The sequence below is a fragment of the Manduca sexta genome, chromosome 23, assembly GCF_014839805.1.
Source record: "Manduca sexta isolate Smith_Timp_Sample1 chromosome 23, JHU_Msex_v1.0, whole genome shotgun sequence".
NCBI classification, from domain to species: domain Eukaryota; kingdom Metazoa; phylum Arthropoda; class Insecta; order Lepidoptera; family Sphingidae; genus Manduca; species Manduca sexta.
In genome coordinates, this window is record NC_051137.1 from 1,076,736 (window position 1) to 1,091,245 (window position 14,510).

At 36.0% G+C, this 14,510-nt stretch overlaps 1 protein-coding gene across 7 annotated transcripts in view; it reads right to left on the minus strand.

The window, feature by feature from the left end:
* LOC115443413 (voltage-dependent L-type calcium channel subunit beta-2) overlaps nt 1-14,510 on the minus strand; it is a 186,368-nt gene that overhangs the window by 24,735 nt on the left and 147,123 nt on the right. The window contains exon 1 of one of the 7 annotated variants that reach the window (XM_037441691.1): nt 10,052-10,292. The exons of the other annotated variants lie outside the window; for them this stretch is intronic. Within the exon in view, the coding sequence (XP_037297588.1) occupies nt 10,052-10,096 (45 nt within the window). The 5' untranslated portion in view covers nt 10,097-10,292. Of the gene's footprint in view, nt 1-10,051; nt 10,293-14,510 lie in introns of those variants that run through there. 7 annotated transcript variants of the gene reach the window in all.

Sequence of the window (14,510 nt, forward strand, 5' to 3'; positions counted from 1 at the left end):
CAAAAGACAAGTGTATGCACACTAATGCTTAGCGGTAGAAATAAACATTGCGATGGTACCTACCGATAGCGAAAGGTGACATTTTCTGAAAAGGTACCCGACACAACATATAGGTACTTAATATGCACAAATACGGTGTGCAAATCGGTCTAATGATAATTTGATTTTACGCAAGATACGAAAGGGTAGCAGGAATTTATTTATTTATGTAGTTGCAACAACATTGTTGCATTGGATTATATAGACGCATAGCCACTGGAACCTATACATTCATATTTATACAAGAGACCTAGCAGCAGTACTTAACAGCACCACACTGACTACACAAGAAAATTACTTTCCACATCAATTAGTGTTCAAATCCTTTTGAACTATGAGCTTAAGAAAGAGCATTCAGTAAATTATTTTGTTGGTATTAAATAAAAAGTTATTCAAATCGATAACCAACATTAGAAGTAACTTTAGCTCTAGTCTTGTCAGAAAGTAAGTGTCTAATTTCCCTGTCCACCCCCAAGTTTTGGAGTCATGATATATTGACTATACTAAAGGTTATATCAATATCCTTAATATTAGTAGGCCATCCGCCTACGTGCTACGTCGCGGGGTCTACGGCATTGCGGCGCCGCTACGGGCACTACGATAGCGCTACGAGCGTAGTCTCGTAGGCAGTACGTAGGAAGGCAATAAGTTTACATCCGCCCACGGTTTTATTCATTTATTCTCCAAATACTGGTTTCAACAATAAATTACTGTTTTAAGGTTTTATTAGATGAGTACCTATTAATAATTCACATAGTTATACAAATCAGTAAATTTTTTATGTATTAAGACTTTTTTATTGTAATTAAAAATATACTAAAATGAGTATTGGATCGAATACGAAATAACTACAAGGGTATCTTCAAAGATTAGTAGACAAAATGATATGATTTTTATGTGTTAATGACGTAATTATTTAATATAATACTGAATATAACATATATTCCCCAGACATTTATATTTTGCAAGCAATTGGTGGATGTTCTAAGTACATTCATAGATTACATTTCCGACCTTTGCTTTTTCGATATCTTTTTCATTATTCCCTTTATTATTTTTCACGTAATTCAAAGGTTAAGAAACTTTATCATTCAAGATGTCTAGGTATTGTAACTTATGGAAAATTAACAAAAAAAGTTAATTTGTAGTTCGTAAAAAATATTTGATATAAACTGAGCTTTAAAAACCATAATCTTGAAAGACAGGAAAGGACTTTAATAAAACAAAATGTCATATGATAATCATAAAAATATATAAAAAAAAATCAACTATCATAAACATGATGCCACTATAAAAAGCTCGCTTTGCAATTTCCATTCGTCGCGTTGGAAAAATGAGTTAAGGCTTTGAGTTTTCCCCTTGACTAATGAGATGGGTCAATTAGAGGAGTCATTTTTAATGCGACCTCATTATAGCTCGAAATTAGCATTTTTTTTTAGTAAAAGACCACTAAACATGTTAGTGGGTCATCTGGTGAGAATACGTCATTATTGAGCATTCTCTATGCTAAAGGAATTAGAGGCTCTACCAAATTATCCAGAAACTCTTAGTATTTTTTGGAGCTTTGATTATAAACTTAGGTACATACTATAACAAAAACAATACAAAGATGCCAGTTCATGTTGGTTTTTCACCGAGTTTAAAAAAGGTTTAGTATTAGATCCATCTGTGTATATAGGTTTTTGTATGTGTGCGATTTTGTCAAAAGCTACTGATATGATTTGAATGAAGTTAATGTTATTTAAATGTATATTTCTCAGAGTAGCTTTTTGTATATAGTATATAAAGATCTGATGAACATCTTTTGAGACAGAGAATGAAACTTTTCAATAAGTAACACCAAATAATCCACGAGTGCTGGGATCGAATATCTATGTATTATTAACAAATTAAAAAGCAAAAACCCACTTCAAAAGCTGTACAAACTATAAAAAATATCTGTATATATAATTATCAATATTAAGTTTATATTTGAAGTGGGTGTCAATTTAAATTGCCCGTTAAGCTAAATAAAACAAATAAATGATATTAAATATAAAGATAATTGCTTTTTGGTTTGTATTAGTTTTTGTAATCGGTTTATTATTTCCTAAAAAGTTTTATATATAAGAGAGTTGTAAATTGTCTGTCGAGCTCCTCTGTCTATAAATAGAACCTGAAATATGTTTCTACCAAAACACTTGCCTTTAATAGCGTAACTAAAGGAAAGTTAAACCCCAAAATTCCATTTAAAAAGCCCGCACACTTTCAATGCAATTAAAACTTTGCAACCAACCGCAGTGCGCAGACCGTCGTCCCATCACACAACTTACGACCCTAATGCACAAATCAGAAGGTGCAATATAAAAACTCGAACCCGAAAAGCATGTAATGAAATATTCGTTTGGTTTTTGTTTGAGATACTTTTGACTCTATGTGTGAAGTGATAGAGTTAGTTTTTGTGTGTGTGTTGTCCGCGCAGGCGCGACCGCCGATCGATGGCTGGCGCCGCGACGTCGACGTCGGTGACCTACATGCGAGTCAGACGGCCGATGTACTCCCATGGTGGTCTGATGGTGTAATGCAAAACTCATTAAACGCGTGATATTAGTACTTATGTCATCATTTACATCACTAGGTGGTCTCTCGTAGAGTCCGTTAAGATAGCTATTAGAACCACAGCCTATCATACAACGAGTGGCAATACATATAACTTGATTCCTACCGGCTTCCATTTTAGGTTTATTTACGTTTGTCTTCTTTTTTTCTGTTAAATTAGCCGCGATATACTAAGTCAATTATTTTATTGCCTCGGTCTACTTTTTGAAAAATTTCACATTTCTCCACTACTGCTTATGTATGTCACCAAGCAAGCATTGTTGTCTACAAGTTTATTGAATACTGAATGTAGCCAGATGTGATGAGGCATATAATGCCTTGGAATAACAAGCATAGTTCATTGTCCCGTGAAATCTTTTAATTCGAAATTCTGGCTGTTATTTTTGGGCTGGCGTAGAACGTATCATGATACTAATATTTTTATCTTGCTATTCAAAAATTACCCTTGGAGAAGTAAATTTAGGAAACTTGTATTCCTATGTAAAATGGCAAACCCGTTAGATATATGGCAATACGCTTGCTAGAGTTTGGAAGTAAACGTAAAAACTAGTCGGATAGACCAAGTCTTGGCACGAATTTCAGTTCTGTATACTATCCCACTATTGGACACAGCCCTCCTCTGCTACTGTGAGAATTTAGGCCTTAGTACAGTACGTCGTCCTAATGCAGGTTGGCAGACTTCACATACATTCGAAAGTTTTATGCAATAATATTAGGTATGTAGGCTTCGTTGCAATGTTTCCTTGGCCGTTAAAGCGTACGATAATTGACAACAACATATTATCCATATTTATATTATGAATGCGAAAGTAACTCTATCTCTACTCTGTTATGTTTGCATTGCATCACTAAACTGATTTCAATGAGTATTTACAACGAATATCGTCTGAGGCTTCGGAAAGGAAATGGGTTATTTTTTATTCCGGAAAAATAATGTGGGGCTCTTGTAATGATTACTAATGTTTACGGGAATTTTAGACATTGAAATTAAACTATTTTTCGGATTTTATCGCAGTTTTAATTATTTAAGTTTTCTCCCGACGTTATACTGGATACGGCGGGGCTTTTATACTGGAAAAACTCCTTAACGCGGGCGAAGCCCCGAGCACAAGTTAATAGGCTATATTTGTCCCGGGAAATGGCACAGTGAGACTAAAATGCCAATTCCCTGTCTCTTAGTAATATAATCATTCTAATATGTATTCGTTATATATTGTTTTATTTGGACGTGCTTAATAAAAACAATTATGGTGAATAGCGACATAGCATCCAAAAGAATTCATAATATATTATTTTATTTAAACGTGCTTAATAAAAACAATTATATATAGTCAACAGCGACATAGCAAAGCGTAGCCATAAAGAGTAATTGTTTTGGCTCATTGGTCTTATGCCAGTGCAACTACGGGTACAACTCTGAGATCGAGCAATCAATATTTTTGGAAATATTCCATTTGAATACATTTGGAATTTGTTCCGGATACAGCGATAAATCTAGATATTCGAGCACATTTCCTTCCTGTCTCTAAAAGCAAGCTAAGCGTAGAATTTTAGTTACATCTCTTCCCATTTAAAAAAAAGAACATTTTACATAACTGACCATATATTTCCTCAAAGCCGGAAACTTCAGGCGCCTTCAGGCTTACATTCCAAAGTAGGCTGTTTAACGCATATTTGAGTAAAAGGCACGAGGTCAATGCGACACGTCATCATAACGTGACGTCACGCGACCTGCAACTTCGTAGAAACGCTGCACTCGAGACGATTTGAATGTGTGGTGTGTGTGAGGGCGGCTATATGAGCGGAACGATTTACATTCGTCAGGCGTTTTAAGCTTAAGAAACTTTTTGATCTATAAGAAACATACTATAAGAATATACTATAAGAAACATAATATATTATGTTTCTAATTTAATCTACGTTCACATTATACGTTATCATATTGTCAAAAAAGTCCTACAATAATTATCTCATGTTTACTGTCTTCCTTTTAGTATAAATCAGTGTCCAGTAGTGAAAAATTAAACAAAATTCATAATGTAAATCAGTGTTCAGGAATGTCACGTGAAAAAAATTAACAAACTTCATAATATTACAATTCAACACCCGCTGTAACTAACACCCCACCTCAAAAATCACTGACTCGCAAGGTTTTTCCAAGCCGCTCTTGGGCCAACACTTGGACCCACGACTCAGGCGCCAAAGCTGAGTGCACTTAATATTGATTGAGGTCTGACCACGGGTCTTTAGAAATATGTCGACCTTGAAATACTTGGCGATGGGACGAGAGATGAGAGCTTTAAGTCAACGAGAAAAGATTTATTTAATAAGTAATTATAGTGAAATAGGGTGATAGAAGAAAGTGAAGTCATATAATAATATCAGCCCTGAATTATATACTGTCCCACAGTTGGGCACGGCCCTCCTCTACTACTGAGAGTGATTAGGCCTTTGTCCACCACGCTGGCCTAGTGCGGATTGGTACACTTCACACACCCTCGAAAATTCCTATAGAGAACTTCTCAGATGTCTAGGTTTCCTCACGATGTTTTCCTTCACGGTTATAGCAAGCGATAATTCACATAGAATACACACATATTTTTTTTAGAACAGTTAGAGGTGTGTGCTCTTGGGATTTGAACCTGCGGACATTCGTCTCGGCAGTCCGTTCCAAAACCAACTAGGCTATCGCCACTTGTGAAGTAATAATTCTAAATAAAGGGAAGGAATAGGGTTATATGGACCTTTCGTCACTGCAGAGTATTATATTATATTACTAGCTTTTGCCCGCGGCTCCACCCGCGTTATTTTTCGGGCTAAAGTTTTCCGTTATAAAAGTCACGCTATATATATTCGCTATATATTGGCCTCAAACTATCTCCATACCAAATTTCATCTTAATACGTTGAAGTAGTTTTTGAGTTTAACACGTTCAGGCAGACAGATGCAGTGGGGGACTTTGTTTTATAATATATTTTTGTAGAACTTTTTAAGAGGAACAATCCCATCATACATCATTGTTGCATAACTTTAACCGTTTACGCAGCGCACGCAACGGAAGCTCACAAAACTAATAAATTTTCCCCGTTTTTGCAACATGTTTCATTACTGCTCCGCTCCTATTCGTCATAGCGCGATGATATATAACCCATAGCACTCCACGAACAAAGGGCTATCCAACACAAAAAGATGTTTTCAGTTCAAACCGATAGTTCTTGATATTAGCCATTTCTGCTTCGCTCCTATTGGTCATAGCGTGATGATATATAGCCTATAGCACTCCACGAACAAAGGGCTATCCAGCACAAACAGAATTTTTCAGTTTGAACCGGTAGTTCCTGAGATTAGCGCGTTCAAACAAACAAACAAACAAACAAACAAACTCTTCAGCTTTATATAATAGTATAGAAGTATAGATATAGATGTAAAAACAATCGATTTCGTTTAAACAATTGAGCATTTACAGACTTACTTATAAACTAGTTTTAGCTTTAAGAGGTGGTTAAGAATTGCTTAAATAGCCGTCAAAAACATCACCAGTTTAAACCTTATTAAGAGGCAAGATGGCGGGTTTTGACTTAGCATAGTTTTGCGAATTTTTTAAAAGTAAGACTGTTAATGTACGTATTTATTATCTAGCCGTTAAATATTGTTATCGTTTGACAATTATAATGTCACAGTTTGAACAGCTGCCGAATTTAAAATAATGAGCCAATGTCAGCTATTTAAAGAACCTAAAACTAATATACTTTGAGTTCGACATTAAATTTGAAACGGTTATAATTCGTGTTCTCTTGGTCTATACTTCTTATTAAATTAATAAAAGTTTAAACATTTTTAAAATACTTGAGATAGGATAATCATAATAGTAAAGTAAGATTACAATCCTTGTGATCTATATAAAAAAACCCTTAGCTAATAGGAGTTAAACAAGTTATTTTCGGTGGTATTAACGTGTGTTTTACACATATGTCTTTAGTAAAAACACGCAAATATTATTCCATGTAAAATATAATTCAATTCACTACATTATAAAGAAAAAGAATTATATATTAATTACTCGGTATTTTTGTATTAATATGGCGCATTGCTATTATGTGTAAGTGTTTCCCCATTTCCAGAAAAAATCCTTAAACATGACAAACGTTCCAGAAAAAGCACAGGACTCAATGTTGGGATGAGTCTACGCGTTAATTCAATACGTTATCTCGAATTAAATGTGATTCAGCACGTTCTGTGACGATCTCTCTTGGCCAATTTATTTATTTATATAAAACAACATCACGCCTTTATCCTCGAAGGAGTGGGCAGAAGTGCACTTTTCGCCAAGTATGTTCCGCCCCATGATGTGATAGGAGGTGAGCCAATTGTCATATTGGGCAAAAATTTCAGAGGTCTGATAGTGACTACAAAGTCTCAAATATTACTATGTCCGACCTGGAATTCGAACCTGGGACCTCAGAGCAGTGGTCTTATCGCGCACTCTACACAATTATGCAACAAAGACAGTTTAGTGCATATCTCTCAAACAGAAACTATTGATCGTTAATACAATGTAGTGAAGTAAGCTCCCGTCTTTATTCTCTCGGGGATTACAGAAGCATATCCAAGCTTCCCTATCGCCTTATGAGATAGCGATTATTGCCATCTTGGACGAGAAATATAATTCTGAATTACGCTGCACTTATTTCAGACTACTGAATCAGAGTGGAATATTTTTTTGTATTATTTTATCAATTAATTTTCAAAGATAATTTGTAATGACTTAGTAAATTTAATTTAATATGTTATTAAACGATAGGTCTATTCAAATTTGTTTAGAGGTCTAGGTTTTGGTCAGAGGAGTGGTATAACGTAATAAATAATCCAGTGCAATTAATAACTGATATGAGAAACATATATATTTTTTCTAACTTAACGCGATACACTTAAATGTGCCACTATGGCGGCTTTTAACACCTTGTGTACGGTGTGCTATCCAGGCGGATATAAAATATATGTTAAACCAGCAAAGATAACGCAAAATATTTATAGAGCGCAATCCAGTACCACGCAGTATGTTAACCCAGGGTGCTCCTGTCTTAAGCCAGGCATTAACAAAAGCAATAAAAAAAATCCCGTTAATTGTATAAAAATTCCTCGCATGTTCCACGCGGCATGAATGGGCGTTGAGTCATCGCATATTTACGCATGCGCCAGATCGACAATAAAGCTCGTTTATTGTCCCGCAGTACGTCCCAGTGAGCAGGAAGAGTGCAAGGTCTTGATCAAATGCGCTGGTATGGAGATATAAGTGGGAAATTTTAGGTGCAGGATTTTTTTTTTAATAACTTCAACCTTTACTTAGCCAAAGAAGGTATTTTGGTTTACATATGGTTTTGCGAGAGGAAGAAGCAACAGTGGTTTCCTAATTTGCCAAACTTGGTTTTATCATCGAATGAACTCTTGAGAAAATTTCACTTAGGTACAAAGTAAAAAAAACGTGGTTTAATTTCGGTTTTGCGAGAAACAGCTGTAGCTTGTTTCCTGATCTAGGTACTAAGTTTGGGTTTATCATCAAATGAATTTATGAGAAAATTTTACTTACTAAGTAAAAAAATCGTGGTTTACGTTCGGTTTTGCGAGAAACAGCTGTAGCTTGTTTCCTGATCTACTAAGTTTGGGTTTATCATCGAACGAATTTTGGAGGAAAATTGCCCTAGTAACCCAAAACATCGGGACAAAAATTAGTTTAATATAGATAACAGAAGGCCCTGCTGTACTTTTAGTGGGACCTTGTCCTCTATAGTCTGACACACAAAGCTGCAAATATGTGTCATCATTCAATCAGATACGGTCAGAGGAATGCAAGGTTTGATTTTATCATTATACGATGTACAGCCAAAAAAGCAGCGACACAAGTTCTAAATATCAAATCGCTTTTAAAGTTTGTACCTATCCTTAGTCGTACAATGTAGGTACAGTCAGTCACAAAAGTGGCAGAACAAATTCAAAATTTTAAATCGTGTTTAAAATTGTACGTATCAACAATCGTTATTTATTCAATAAAATAACAAATGGTTCACTTTATTTAGATAAAGAAACAATCATATTTCGTTTTCAAAAGCGGCGATAGCCTAGTTGGGTGTGGAACGGACTGCCGAGACGAATGTCCGCAGGTTCAAATCCCAAGGGCAGACATCTCTGACTTTTCTAAAAAATCATGTGTGTATTCTTTATGAATTTATCGTTCGCTGTAACGGTGAAGGAAAACATCGTAAGGAAACCTGCACATCTGAGAAGTTCTCTATAGGAATTTCGAAGGTGTGTGAAGTCTACCAATCCGCACTAGGCCATCGTGGGGGACTAAAGCCTAATCCCTCTCAGTAGTAGAGGAGGCCCGTGCTCAGCAGTGGGCAAGTATATTATAATACAGGGCTGATATTATTTTATTATATTTCGTTTGAAGTCAATATGTAGAAAGGCTTTGAAGTTTTCCGGCATAATTCTTCTTGTCTTGGCTGCCGCGGGGTAATCATCTATCATCAGTCGACATTCAATTTGACCCCACTCCGCTTACATCAGCGATAGGTTCACTTTGCCGTTCTGTATAAAAAATAATTGTTCACTACGCTGGTCTAGTGCGGATTGGGAGACTTCACACACCCTCGAAAATTCCTATAGAGAACTTCTCAGGTATGTAGGTTTTCTCACAATGTTTTCCTTCACCGTTAAAGCAAGCGATAATTCACAAAGAATACAAACATAACTTTTTAGGAAAGTCAGAGGGTTTTGAACCTTCAGACATTCGTCTCGGTAGTAAGTTCTACTCCCAACTAGGGTATCGCTTGAAGTATCAATAAAATTCAAGTCTATGTAGTGTTATTGTTTCTGTAGTTGTCTCTACATAAGGCGAGCGCTACGCTTCAAGCCATTCATTGGAATAAAGAATATAATACTGATTACAATGTACCTAACTACTTTGTATGACGCTCTGAATATATCAAAAATGTTCAATAAAACGCACGCTAAACCGCCCAGCTGCACAAACCTAGAGTGGTGGACTAACGCCTTAACCCTTTTAGTAGTAGAGAAGATCCTTGCTTAGTATAAAATACCTAACTAGTATCATTAACCAATGTAAAATCAACACTGAAAAACCATTACGATTAAACACGTATTACTCACACAGAAATACAGTGTAAGGCGTTGAGATGTTACAGCTGAGCGTGACGAGCGCAGTGCAATGAACGATCGCGTACAGTTTTTGGTTATATTACTTATTATTACTGCCTATAACGTAGGCAACATAACCTCGTTAATTAATGGACCTTATAAACGATTATCAACTACCTAGCATCGGGCCAATCTAACAATCCAATGTTAGGTATGCGCACACAACTTGCTACTGTTTAAAACACAAATAATACCGTACCCGCCTGTTGGTCCGCTTGAACCGCGGCCGCCTGAAGTGATCCATCCTTTTGTCATAACCTACACATTTCACTATCACTTATTTCACTATTGTATTATTGTGGCATGGTGTTTGGACGCGGCGGGCGGCGCGGCCGAACGCGCTTTTGCTCTGTCTAAAAATATTCACGTGTATTGTGAGATCGGTGGCGGTGTGTGGATGTTTCGAGTCCATTGAGCGGTGGGATGATTTTTGTATGATGACACTATTTTCTGCTCGCGGGTCTGTTTGCGTAAATCCGTTCCCGGTATAAAGGGTGGCTTGTAATACTCAGGGATAATCTACCTTCGTGTAGAAATATTATTCTGAATCAATGCCTTTGTTCCAAAATGTAACGCATCCAAACTATAATAAATACGATCCCTAAAATTTTTGAAATTAAGTAATATAAAATACGGGTTTGCGTATTCTTCAGGCGAGATTGAGGTATATACTATTAGGTATAAAGTAGAAATACTAAAAGATATAAAGTTATAAATATTCACTAGTAATTAATGTTGATAAAATGTTGTTATTTTTATCACAATGGTTGCGACCGAATGACTATTTCGTGAGTTTTTATATTGCGCGCCATCTAGTGAACACGAAATTATTAATAATTTTCGGCAATAATAATGTAAGTGATTTAGAATATTCATAACTTAATTACTCCAAATAATAATTCTGCTATTTAAGAATTTTTTACGAATTCTAATTTAACAAACCATATCTCCATTTTTGGGCTAACACACTTCTCAATGTACATCAAACATATCGATAAACACTTAATCCGGAAACACATTCCCGTTGCGTGAACACCCTTCGGACACATTACTCGTGCAGTCTTATAGGTCTTGTTATCTTAATAATTAGGCTGAAATTTGCTAAATTGATTGCCAAATGCGGTTGTTTGGGGTAAGGCGCGAGTGTCGCCAGCGGTTCCGCCTCCTCCGACATTGAGGTGTCAAGTGCGGGTTGGCAATGAGAGTCAATGCTTTATGATTGAATTAAAATTGTGGTGAATATCGATAATTTGTTGTTAGGGTAGGCGAAGAAATATTTTTTGTATTTTTTTTTTGGTTAGCTGTGGATTTTGTGTTCCTTTAATAAGTAGGAGGAATTTCGTGAAATCTTTCACGAAATTATAAATATAAAATTAAATGGCCAAATTAATTTGAGAAAACGTTACAACATAGGTTCATACCTTGAGTGATAAAACTACTCAAATTAATATTTTATTAAATAAAAATCAAAGTGATTCTTAATCTAGACATTACTCTAGGTCTTTTAAAAATATTTCAGTAAAATCTCAGAAGTAAAATAAAATATTAGCAATCTTTCAATTTATCGAGCGTTAGCGCCATCTGCGTATTTTATGGTGAACCACATTGTTACCCGTTTCGCTCGCACTGTCAACACGGTTCTTAACTACATTTTTCCCAAAGTTGTGTATAGATGGCGCTGATGTCAGATTCAGCCTGGTTCAAAGACATTGTTAGAGGTGGCGCTACAGTATCGAACTTAATGTAGTACTTAACATTTAATTACAACACGCAAATCTATGGCAATAATAAAATAACAATTCTAAACAGCCGGAAACATAAACTTTACGCATTGAATTTTTCGTACCGCATTTTATAGCCCACGTCTGGTGCGGGGTAATAATCACGTCAATCATTTTTAAAATAATAACGTATCAATAAAACAAAACGGGGTTTACGCGCGTAAACATCGATTAAGCACGTCAATAAACAGTCGACAGATCGTCAATGAACTAACTAACACTTAACTTCAGCTCTACGATATTTTTGGCTGACAGCCAACGTATATTGAGTGCTCACAAAACATTGTTTCAAGATATTTATGTAAGCAAAGTGTGGAATTAAATAATCACGTTATTGGGACAAAATGGCGATGGGCACAAGTTTTGGCGGCACGCCACGACGCGCAATAGTTGTAAACAGTTTTTCGTACTTAATTAAGCACTTGTTCTTTGGAACATTAAAATGGTATTCATTTTGCAACGTGCTAGCTTTTATTGGTTTAGAAGTGCTTTATTTCACATGTTTCCTTTTATGTATTTTCTAAAACGATTGTAAATTTTGGCATCTTGTGTTATATAAAGTTTCTCTTAAGAAATTTAATTTCTACTGTGTGTCGAATCCGTGGTAAAATCTTCTGTAACATTGATTTGCAATCACGTTTTGTTACTGTCCAACATCCTGCTGTTATCTGATGGTTAGAAATTAGCGTTGCTCGCTTGCACCTACAATGCTCTAGGGCATTGAGTCTCTATTACTGAGTGGGTAACGGCCTATATCCAGGAAAATAATAGCAAAACCAGCAAAACATTAGTTCTACATGCAATTTACTTAAATCAAACGTAGGTACAGAAAAGAGACTACTAATGACCGCACAGTCGTTTTGTCTCTTCCTACAGAATCGTCAATTTTATGACTTATGTTTAAAATATGATAATGCCTAATTACAACAATGGTTTCGAACCCGTACATACCAAGATACACCACCCGATATAGACAACTATACCAAAAGAATCTAATTATATGAAAGAAAAATGAATGAACGATTTTCCATACTTAAACAAGACCGGGGCGACAGACGGACAAGGCGACTCTTTCCTTTTGCCGTATATAATTACTGAATCCGAAATAGACTTGTGTCGTTCACCCGACGACTTGGAACGAGCTTCAGCGTATATACTTAAATTATAGAATTTAGTTATAATGAGGCAAGTAGCTGGAGTGAAATAGACAGTTGAGAGAAAGTAAGAAGAAAAGGAAAACATTTATTGGCCGCTGCTTGGGTGGTAAACATAATTTCATTGTGAAGAAAATCGTTTAATGTTGGCAAGTCTGTATATAAACAATACTAAGACCAACTAGAAACTTAGATGGTAAATGCCAGGAAAGATTTTAAATACCTGGGCCCGTTAACTCACATTATTTTTGCTTGGTGGAAGCAATCACGCAGTTCTAGCGGATAAAGCTTCTGGTACACTTCTGGCGCCTAGCTCACCCTTCTCCTAAAGCCGTTACTGTAAATAGATTCTCGTCACTTTCAGACATTAGATACTAAGCCCCATAATATTAAGGAACTACTAGCTATATCTTTAATGTGATACTCAAACGTGGTTGGTCGCACATTTCAGCGAAAAGAACAACGCGGTACAATGTATATAGGGGACTCACATAACACTCACCGCTTAATAAAATATAGCTGATAGTCTATTTAATTGTAAGAATTTTGTCGTCCTGTCTAAAATTTATTAAGGCATTTTTGAGGGATTAATGTTCCAATTTCAAAATGTATTGTTTCCAAATTCAAATAAAATGCAGTTTTATAACTTACTAGCTGACCCGACAGACGTTGTCCCGTCTTAACTATGATATAATTTGCATCGCGCAAGATGTCAATCGCTGACAGTTATTTCAAACAATTGACAGTTATATAAAATTAATATTTTCTTTGAGTTTTCTTAAATTTTCTAATTTACCGCGCAATTTTTTGATTTTTTTCTTTCATAAGAACCTTCTCCTGACACTAACAAACACAACATAAAAAAATAGTGAAATCGGTCCAGCAGTTCAAGCGTGATGGCGTGACCACGGGAAATAGGGATTCATTTATATATATAGATTAAACATTTTTGGCGCGATTAATGTTCCAATTTAAAAATCTATTGTTTCCAAATTCAATTAAATAGCAGTTTTATAAATCCGAAGTGCACCTGTCTTGTGATAAAGGATTCGCGTGCAGCCAGATGTGTGGGCTCGCCGCTCGGCGCGTGTCGGGACGCGAGCGAATGTGTGGTGCTGTAGTACGCGCCGGATGCGTCGACACTCGCATGCCGATGCACATCTTTGGAATGCATAGAAGTGGAAAATAAATAATGTGCTGTTGGTGCTATCCCGCTTTAAATAATGCCGGTGTAAACATTACGCATTAGACGACAGGACGAGCGCAGTTTAGTGCTATGAAGGCCTTCCTTAATTAAGTTTCTGTGCAGCCATTATGTATATTAACTGCTAAGTTAAATAACATAGCCCTAGACGTGATAGGTGTATACAAATCGACACTTTATTTGTCCTCTTGGTACTCATTATTGGATGCATTCGAAGATAATATAAATAAAAACAATAAAATAAACTGAGCCTTAAACATTGAGTGATGTTAGATCTAGAAATTTAAATGGGTATGTATTAAAATCTTTTACAAATTAAGTACAATTTTGTTTTTTTCTTTTTATAGTATATAAAAAAAATGCCATCTCTATAACTCTTCCGATCTGTACCCAGTAAGCTCACATACAAACACCCAGTAAAGTACATCGAAGTGTCTCCACTAGAAATAGCCACTAGTTGTGCGGGAGGGGGCCCCCACTCCCCCCGGAGGGACTTCCGTCGCGCCGGCCACGTGGCAA